The sequence below is a fragment of the Castanea sativa genome, chromosome 9, assembly GCF_040712315.1.
Source record: "Castanea sativa cultivar Marrone di Chiusa Pesio chromosome 9, ASM4071231v1".
Lineage (NCBI taxonomy): Eukaryota > Viridiplantae > Streptophyta > Magnoliopsida > Fagales > Fagaceae > Castanea > Castanea sativa.
The window spans coordinates 32,270,742-32,280,596 of NC_134021.1; the positions used below are offsets into that span (position 1 = coordinate 32,270,742).

Consider the following 9,855-nt stretch of genomic DNA (forward strand, 5'->3'; position numbering starts at 1 on the left):
CAGATGATTGCAATGTTGACACACAGGGAACAAGAGTTTAACCCAGCTGAGCCTTCCATATACATGAAAACCTTGAAAACTGCCTGTTTTATTTTTCCAACCCAAATGCTCTATAATTATGTTGAGTTCCTAGCATCTGTGTTCCAAATTATATGATCCAAAACATGATATCCTGGAATGAAAAATTGTTCAATTTTTCTTTTGATTTTTTGAGTTACAAGTAGAAAAAACTGAATCACCGAATTTTGTGGAAGAATGAACGCAAAGAGTCAAGGACCATAACACGTATAAAGCTCTACTTATGATGGAGACACCTAATTCTATGGTTAATATGATTTATTCATATATCAAAGTTTAAAAAGTTCATACTGATGGGAAAAAGGCTTTATTCTTGCTGAGTCAGAAGTATGGCAGCAAATCCTTCTAGGCACCATTTTCTTCAGGTGGATAGTTGTAGTTTGAAGGGTATTTAGGAGGGTGTTCAACTGTCCTATATTTGTAAATCTGGGGGTTTATTTGGTTACTTTGTAAATGCTCTGATCTTCTTGTGATGTTCTAGTTTGATTAGAGCTGGGCTTGTGTCTAGGGTGTTGTCTCCTTATTTGAGGGAAAGGGGATGTTTCCTGGTTCTTTGATTGTAAGGTTTAAAGTTTGGTGTTTTAGCAGAGTCTCTCTGTCCAACTCTGGTTGTATTGTCTTTTGACCCCTGTTTTCTTGTGTTTCAATAATAATAATGTCCTCTGATTCATCAAAAAACATAAAAATAAAAAGTTAAGGAGACAACTGCATTATAATATTCATCATTTCATGAAACATGTTTTAAATAAAATATATATTACTCATGCACTGTTCATCTTCTTGATGCATGATTCTTATAAGGCCGTATAATACCACATAGTGCAATTTTTGTATGCTGATCTCCTTCCTGTTTAATACCAATAGGTTACCAAATGAAATAAAATAAATTGAAGGGAAATGAGAAAACTTTCAAATCTAAACATTCTTGATCAAAAGCTGCTTCAGCTCCTCTGTTACAGAATTTTTATATAAACCTAAATGACCCTACCCTATGGATCTTGGGCTCTAAGTTACTGATAGCTTAAATTAAACCCCTAATTTGTTGGATATACACATTAGCCCACCTCATTACAAAGAAATTAACCCTTAACATAAAGTGATTTACCTGCCACAATTCTAACTATAAATAGAATTCCTGAAATTCCCTACCAAGTCTGAAAATTTAACTCCCATAAGTCAGTTTCCTGATACCTTTCCTTTCTTCATGGAATTATTCTTCTCAATCTTAATTGTATCAATTTTTATTTAATTTCTATCCAATGGAAATGGAATATTTTCTTGGATTTCTTGATTGCAATGGTTTGTGGAGAGTTCATTTATCTCATTAGAGTCATCACTCAAGTAGATTTTCAATGTTCTTCTCCTGGATGACCAAACTGGATTGATGTCTGGAAATACCACTCATCTGGACTTCAGATACATTTGTTTTTTCTTAACTAGTGTCGTCTCCTAGCATGGAGTGCTTTCATTTCAAAATGTAGTTTCATGAACTGTCTCATACGAAGTTTATTGACCAAAATGTAGGTTACCAATGTGGAAGCTGTTGAAATGGCAAGGAAACTAGCATTGGAGGAAGGCTTGCTGGTAATATGCCATATTTTTTAACATAGAACATTTTGAAAGTTTTTAATAAAGTACAAAACTACTTCAATATTGTTTTGAACTTTTTCGATATTAAAATAAAAACTAGTTCAACTTCGAACTAGTGTTGTTTCCTATGTTCACATTTTAGTCTTTTCTGATTATTGTTTGCAGTGATTTTGAATGCAAAAGCTGAAAATTCAGAACCCATTTCATACTATACAACATTTGACAAACATAGGAAGTTCGAAACCAAACTATTGACAGAACCCAGTTTTTTAGTTTTGCAAGCATCCCCTTCCAAGATATTTCTCTTTTATATTCTGTTCAATGGCCAGGCGATTAGCATTAATGAAAGAACTGATATCTGTTGAGCAATTTTTTATTGTAGGAAGCTTCTTACTAAGGGGCCAACTTATTCATTGACCTTTAATTTCATCTTCATTTTCATCTCCTGCTAGCTATCACAATGACAGTTATTACGGAAAACATCCCTTCCCCTCTCATGAATTTGGGTTTGATAATTTAATATTTCATACATGCACCCAGGTTGGTATATCATCAGGAGCTGCTGCAGTTGCTGCAATAAATTTAGCAAGAAGGCCTGAGAATGCTGGAAAACTTATTGCAGTGAGTACTTTTTATTATTATTTGGCTGTGATTAAAAATATGACTAATGTTGTTAGCTTGCAACATTCAGAATCTATAGCAAGATCATATGTAGCAGCATTCAACATCATTGATCTTCTCACCAACAAATCAGCAACATGAAAGTATTAGTCACAAAACTAGTATGGGGTCGGCTATGGATTTTAGTAGACTAATCAGGTTATTCACATGTATTCTTCTCCACTATTTTAAAAAAAAATTATATATTCTATCACTTCCTTAATTAACATGTTCTTTTTCATTACTTCTATAACTATTATATTTGGAAGTTGTAAAAAATGGTATGTTAAGTAAGAGGATGACAAAGAGTGATTTTGGATAGGATGGAATGGCAGAGAAGAATACATGCAAATGATCTTGATTAGTTTGTTGAGGATCCATAGCCGAACAATAATTTTCGTTTTCCCCCCTATTTACCTAGAGTTGGAAAAAAGAAAGATTATGTGTTGGGTTTAGGTTAAGCATAATTAAGGCTTAGTATATAGAATGCAACTATAGGAATACTATTAATAGGGATAGGGAATAGCTATAATTGATGGCAAATAAAATTAGAGAGTAATCAATGCATGTATCTTGAGTCGGTTATTTAAAAGAATGAGGAAATTGAGTAAGTCATCCATAGGATTAGGATAGAATGGATTGAGAATGAGAAGTGTGTCTAGAGTAATGTTTCGTGATAGAATATATTTGAAGTTAAAACCTATCAAAAAGAAATATTTTTAAAGTTAAAGGAAAAAGTCTACAGGACTATTATTAGGTTGTTATGATAGAGTTTTGGGCAAGTAAGAATCAACATGTGTTCGTAAAATGAGTTAATGGTAGAGAAGGAACGTTGCTAAGTTAGTTCAAAAGAGATTCATATAATCTAATTCCATTAGCTGGTCCGATTGAGTATAAATGTTTCTAATTGAGGTTTCCGTGAGGAAAGAATGTGAAGTTTCTTTGTTTTTGCCAATAAACATTAATGGTGACTTGTTCGAAATTTAGAAAAAAATTTCCTTTTATAGTTTTTTTTTTTAGAATCCCATACCATAAATATGATCCTTGCTATTGATATTTTATGGGCTTAAAACAGTATAGTCAAGGGCGAGCTAGGCACTCAAGGTGAGTGCTTGAGCGCCGTAAACAGACTGTGAGGCACTTTAGGTGAGGGCCTCAATGAAATATGGCAAAAACAAAGGAGAATGGGGGAAAAAAAATTAAAAAGAAGAAAAATTCCCATTCTGAATTGCTATAGGAAGTACAATTTTCATTGTAGAACTTTTGCAATATTAGAGCTTTAACTGAAAAAATCTTCATGTTTTAAGCGTTTGAAAAATTATAGTAAATAGTGCTTTAAAGTTCCTCGAACTCACTAGGATAAAATTTTCCTCCAAATCAGGTTGGAAGAATCATTTCTAATCCATTATGTTGCAGTTCAGATGACCATCCATTTATATTAATAACATGATTCATTAAGTTGTCTAAGCAATTCACATGACTATTACACTCCATTTGTCTCAATGTAAAATATTTTACATATAAAAAATTTACTGTAAAATATTTTCATTGAAAACATTTTCTAGTGTTTGGTAAGATTAGACATTTGAAAATGTAAGCAGCCAGCAGCCACCAAATACAAGCACAAACCACCACCAACCACCCAAAATATTGGAAAGAGAAAAATAAAATAGCCATTACCGCCCCGCTGCCACCAAAATGTAGTGACTGAACACCACCAATCGCGTGGCCACACCACCACCACAACAACAACCACCAACAAGAAGCAACAATACCAAATGAAAACAAAAATTCCAAAATCAAAGATCAATGAAACCCACCCTTATTCAGCCACCATCAAAACCCACGAACCACCACAACTATAGCACTGCCGGCCACCAAAACCAATCGCCGAACTCAAAACTAAACCTGAAAACACCAAACCCAGCCCACCAAAACCCAACACCGACGACCCACCCCACCACTGAGAGAGAGACAACAACACTCAAATCTGACGACAACCCACCCCACTACCGACCTTATCACTGATCTGCACCACAAAAGGGGTAGTGGTCGTTGATTTGTACCACCCTTACACTAGGCATTCACGTCAGGAACATTGATGTTGAGAGTTAAAGTCCCAAGGGACTACCAGAGAAGGTAGAGCCGGTGATGGGTGGGAGAGAAGGATTGAAGGTGGGCTGGGTTGTGGAGAGAAACTGAAAGAGCGTGAGAGTGAGAGAGAGAGGCTGATCGGGACTGAGAGAGACAGAAATGTAAAATATTTTACCAATATTTCTAGTGTAGAACATTTTACACTTATTTGCCTTGGTTGTATTGTTTGACTGAAAATATTTTACCTTTGACCAAATGTTTTACTGCAAAACAAACATTGGAAAATAAGAAAATATTTTCCTGCAAATATTTTACATCTAAACAAACGGAGCTTTAAATACGTTATGCGATTAAAAAGTACACGTGTATGTTCATGCTAGCTAGCATGTAGTGAGTTCGAGAAACTTTCCTCCATATTGGTTTGGAGAAAAATTGTCTTATGTTATTAATAGACATAGTTGCTTGAAAATAGACAATGGAAACATATTAATGACAATGTCAATTTCCTTATGTTTAATTGTCATGAACTAAAGATGGGCCTCTAAAAAGAATGTATGAAATATGTATTCTGCCAATCAAGTGGGTATTTCTAAGCTGTCGGACATAAAAAATAGTAAATCGTGTAGCCCAGCCATTGGACAAAAAGGTAAAAAGAAAAAATTTATTTCTTTATCTTTGCATATTATTAGTAGCATAATAAGGTGACTTCGCCTTTCTTGTAGTAGTAGAGGTGACTTCTTTTTCAAAGGTTTAAACTTAAATGCTATAAATTGAAACTTATAAAGGTAAAGATTAATATACAATCTCATTTATTACCTCAAAGACGATACTGAAAGAAGAAAATAAAAGGTGGACTATATGAAATACAATTTCCTTCTTCTTCCCCCCCCCCCCGCCCCCCTGAAAAAGAGAATTTTTAATAGATGCAAATCACGACCAATGAAGAATTGCTTTATTTGAGATTTTCCTTCTTTGGGCTCATACTCAACAAGTTTTTCCATGACTTGAGACAAAGACATGCATTTTCAACTCTATTTTTTCCTCACATTATTTTGAACTTGACACGTCTCTCTAATTTGTTTATTAAGGTTATCTTTCCAAGCTTCGGTGAGAGGTATATTCCCACTGTTCTTTTTCATTCTATCCATGAAGAGGTCCAAAAAATGCAACAAAGATAGCTTGAAACTGTTCCAAAAATTGAGTCTTCCAGATAATTGAGTCATTCTCATGCAATTGAGCAAGCAAGTCACCACCCTATTTTCTTAATAGGTAAAAACTTCTATTTGTTATGCTCTCAATCATTTAAATATAGAAAAAGAGAAGTATTTTCATTCAGTGACTTGTATTTTCTTTGCAGGTGCAATTTTCATTGAAGGCACTAGTAGGAGGTAGGAGTTGATAGCATTTCAAGGAGTAGCTAAACCAAAAAGGCAGTAGCTGGAATTATACATTTTTGTTTTTCTATTCTTTTCTTTTTGTCAAACTGGCCTTTTCTTATATATTATTTTTTGTTTTTCATTATTCTTTTTAAGTACAGTACTAACATATTGTTAATGCACTTGTATAATATACGTCAAGTAACCATCCCACACTGCATTGCCATCATGCGAGTAGATGAGTAAGAGCTGAAGAGTCACCTTTCAAAATGAGGCCATTATAGAGAGTCACCTTTAGTGCTTGCATGCTAATCTTAAGTTTTATTGGGACTGAAAGCTAAGAAGGATGAGTCAAAGCTGAGAAACGAAACTCAAACATCTCTCTTGTTTTCTTTCCCTTAGGCCACTGGCCCGTAAATGGGTCAAAAAAAATATTTAATTGGGGTTGATGTAATCCATATTTGATAGGAGTAATGCGACCTGATCAATTATGTGTCAGGTTTTTCAAATTGCAATTCATCTTGGAAAGATTTGTGCTTGATTGGAAAGATGTGAGCTTGAGGAATGATTATAAATTATACTTTTGCTTATTTTATGTACGTTTTGTGGGTTCTACACTACCTTTTGTTTTAGCTTTATTTCAAATAATCTAACTCTTAATTAACATAAAATAATAGTACTCTTCAAAAAAATAAAAATAAATAAAAACTCCTAATACAGTTTTATGTATCCACCTCTATGCTAATGATGATCACAAGCCAACAGATTTAAAAATCAATCATACAAAATAATGGTAATGGATGAAAGTCTCAATTGAGTTGAGTGTTTTTCTTCTTTTGGCTAAAATGCAAAACGAACCTTCTAAGTTTCACATTTTGTCATTTCAGTCTTCTAACTTTAGTTTCGGTCAATTCAGTCCCTTAAGTTTAAAAAGTGTTTCAATTCAGGCATTTCACTAACTTCTGTCAATGCTCTACTGTTAAGTGCTTTTTTTTTTTTCTTCTTCTTCTTCAGTTTTTTATATTAAAAAAAGTAGAAAACTAATTTAAATTAAAAAAAGAAGAAGAAGAAGAACTGGGCTCAGTGAACAACTTTGTTCCCCTAGCCACTCTCTCTAGGTTGGACCCAATGGAGCTCCTCTCCAAGATTCGTTAATGGCCAACAACCAAGGTCAACCAATCTCTGCTCCTCATCGGTCACTGCCGACTATCCTTGCTTGGCGGCGGTTGTCTTTCTCTTAACTCGGTTCGAATAGGCCAGTCTTTCTCTCTCTACGTTTTCTCATCAAACCCTCATTGGAGTTCTAACCCACGGCTGGGCTATGGTGTTTGGTTGGTTTCAAAGTCTTTTGGATTTGGTGAACAACTTGGTTAAGCTCCCTCTCCGGTCTAGTCTGTGTCGTTGGATTCTTTCTCTCCAATCCAATATGAGTGTCCTTGGATTCTCTCTCTGATTTGATTTGAGTTTTTAGTCAAATCTTTTCTTATTTCTGATTTTGTTTGTAAAAACCAAATGAACCACAAAAAAAGAAAAACCCGAATCATTGTTTCATTGTTGAATAAATAATCATTGTTTGTGGGTAGGGAATTTGTAAATTGTGTATGTTACTGATGGTTGATGTTAGATAATTGTTTGTTGTGCTTAATTCTGAATTTGTATATTAAAATTTTGGGTCCGTTTGGATGCCATTTTTGGTTGTGTAGATACTGCTCTATCAGATGCAACCGAATAAAAAAAAAAAAAAAAAAAAACAAGTGCCTCCTACAGTCTTGAATGGTTATTCCACTGTTAAACATTTTATGAACAAAAATAAAAATAAAAATTGAAGACCGCATAATAAAGGAAAGCAATGGTCTCCATATAAAACAAGCAAGGAATTTTTTGTTTGTGTGCTGTGAATCTTGTGATCAATGTAAATAAATTTTTTGTTGTTTGTGTGTTGGGTTTGTGCTGTGTTATAGGATTTTTTTTTTTTAAATTTAAATTGTTTTTTGCATTTTTTAATATAAAAAATCTGAAGAAGAAAAAAAAAATGCACTTAACGGTAGAGTATTAACAAAAGTTAGTGAAAAGCCTGAATTGAAACACTTTTGAAATTTAAAAGAATGAATTGACTGAAACTAAAGTTAGAGGACTGAAATAACAAAATGTGAAAATTAGAAGGTCAATTTTACATTTTAGCATCTTTCTTTTCTTTCTTCAGTGAAATAGCAAGTTAATATGAGTTGCCATGAAGATGTTGCTTTTTTAAGATATTAAAGTCAGCATGCCCGTTGGGTAGACATAAATCTTTAAAAAATTAAAAACTTAAAAACTTCTGAAACCCATGGCATTTTCACCATTTGGGCCAATTGTGGCAAAGGTGTGAACCTAGAATAATTATTAGAAAGAAAAGGTAGTGTTCCAATTTTCTTCCTTGAAAGAGTTCAGACAGTGTACACGAGACGAGTAGAGTGGCTTACAATGATTTCTGATGGAGGCTAAGTTCTGCATTTACAATGATATAAAGTGACTTTTATAGGCCACGGAACTCAAAACAAACTCAAGTACAATTTACAATCAGTTTTGCATGAGATGGTAGGGCCTAGCTTGTGATTGACAAGTGTTGAAGGAAGTAGGGGCCTGGTTGGAGACAAAGCTGCTACTGGATAAGGGAAAAAAAAAAAAAAAACTCAACTTTTAATAAATAATAAGAAAAAAAAGAAAAAACAACTCAACTTTCATTATTCATATGAATTTACTTTTCTTTAGAGTTACCCAAATTTTTTTTTTTTAAAAAAATTCAAAAAAAATCTCTAAAGAAAAGTAAATTCACATGAATAAAGAAAGTTGAGCTGTTTTTTATTTTTTATTAGAAGTAGACAGTTAAGTTGACATGATCATATATATACCGCGTCTTGTTGATATTTATGTTTAAAATGATTTAGATAACTTATACATAGTATAGATGTAATTAATATATACAAAGAAAAAAAATTCTTTAATTATCTCATTTTTCAGTCGAACCTTGTCTAAAGCCTAAAGGCAAAATTTTGAATTTGCCACTAATTAGAAATAGTTTATTTTTAAATTGAATTAATTCAGTTACGTTACATTAATTTCTAATTTGCTAAGTAACATTAAAATCAATAAGTTATTCCTATTGAATCAAGTACATTTTATTGAGAATAAACATTTCAAAACATTTTAGTACCTCATAAAAGACATTGTGGCTGAATTGACACATTTCCATGCACAAAGTGCTTGGGGTATAAGGGGAAAATAATTCGAGCTACAGGGTTAGCAGCATGTTTTTTTTAGAAACACACACACACACACACATATATAGGGGAAGGGGATGAGATAAAGAAATACACTCACACACCAACACCAACGCAGTTGGTGTCACGGAACAAGTGATAAACCCCTTTTCAATATCACACCTTATCGATGTGAGACGACTCAACAACACTGAGTATTTTTTTTTTTTTAGAAACACACACACACACACACACACACACACACACACACATATATATATATAGGGGAAGGAGAATGAGATAAGGGAATATACTTATACGCCAACACCAAAGCAGTTAGTGTCGCAGAACAAGTGATAAACCCCTTCTCAATATCACACCTTACCAATATGGGACGACTCAACAACACTGAGTATCTTTTAGTACTTCTTATGGTCTTAGATGCTTGATAGGCCTCATATATCTTATCCAAATATATTTGTGTAATCTATTATTAATTTTGAATGAAAATTTAATCAACATTTGTAATGAATGGACATACAACCTCAGTTACATGCTTGAAAAATTTTGTATTTTCTAATTTGCTATCTGCTCAAGAGGCCATATGTCATTGTTGACAATTGATAAATCTAAATTAATTTACAATTCCTTATAATCAAATGCACTATTTTATGAACCTGTCAAATTTTTTTTAAACACTAAAAATATCGGCATAATATCTAGTTGCACATAAAATTTGTTAACATGATCATCTTTTATTAAATTCTTGCTTCTCAAATAAAATATATTCCATAATTCTTCCTTGAAACCGTGCAACC

General features: G+C 33.2%; 1 protein-coding gene across 2 annotated transcripts in view; it reads left to right on the top strand.

Moving 5' to 3' along the window:
* LOC142609672 (S-sulfo-L-cysteine synthase (O-acetyl-L-serine-dependent), chloroplastic-like) overlaps positions 1-6,391 on the top strand; it is a 28,363-nt gene extending 21,972 nt beyond the window's left edge. Inside the window, exons 8-11 of one of the 2 annotated variants that reach the window (XR_012839650.1) lie at positions 1,603-1,662; positions 2,209-2,289; positions 5,511-5,691; positions 5,780-6,391. Coding sequence is in view for 1 of the 2 variants with exons in the window: in XM_075781327.1 (XP_075637442.1) it covers positions 1,603-1,662; positions 2,209-2,289; positions 2,360-2,368 (150 nt within the window). In the remaining variant the exon portion in view is untranslated. Of the gene's footprint in view, positions 1-1,602; positions 1,663-2,208; positions 2,290-2,359; positions 2,483-5,510; positions 5,692-5,779 lie in introns of those variants that run through there. The other variant, XM_075781327.1, reaches the window with a different exon arrangement.
* Positions 6,392-9,855: the final 3,464 nt, after the last annotated feature.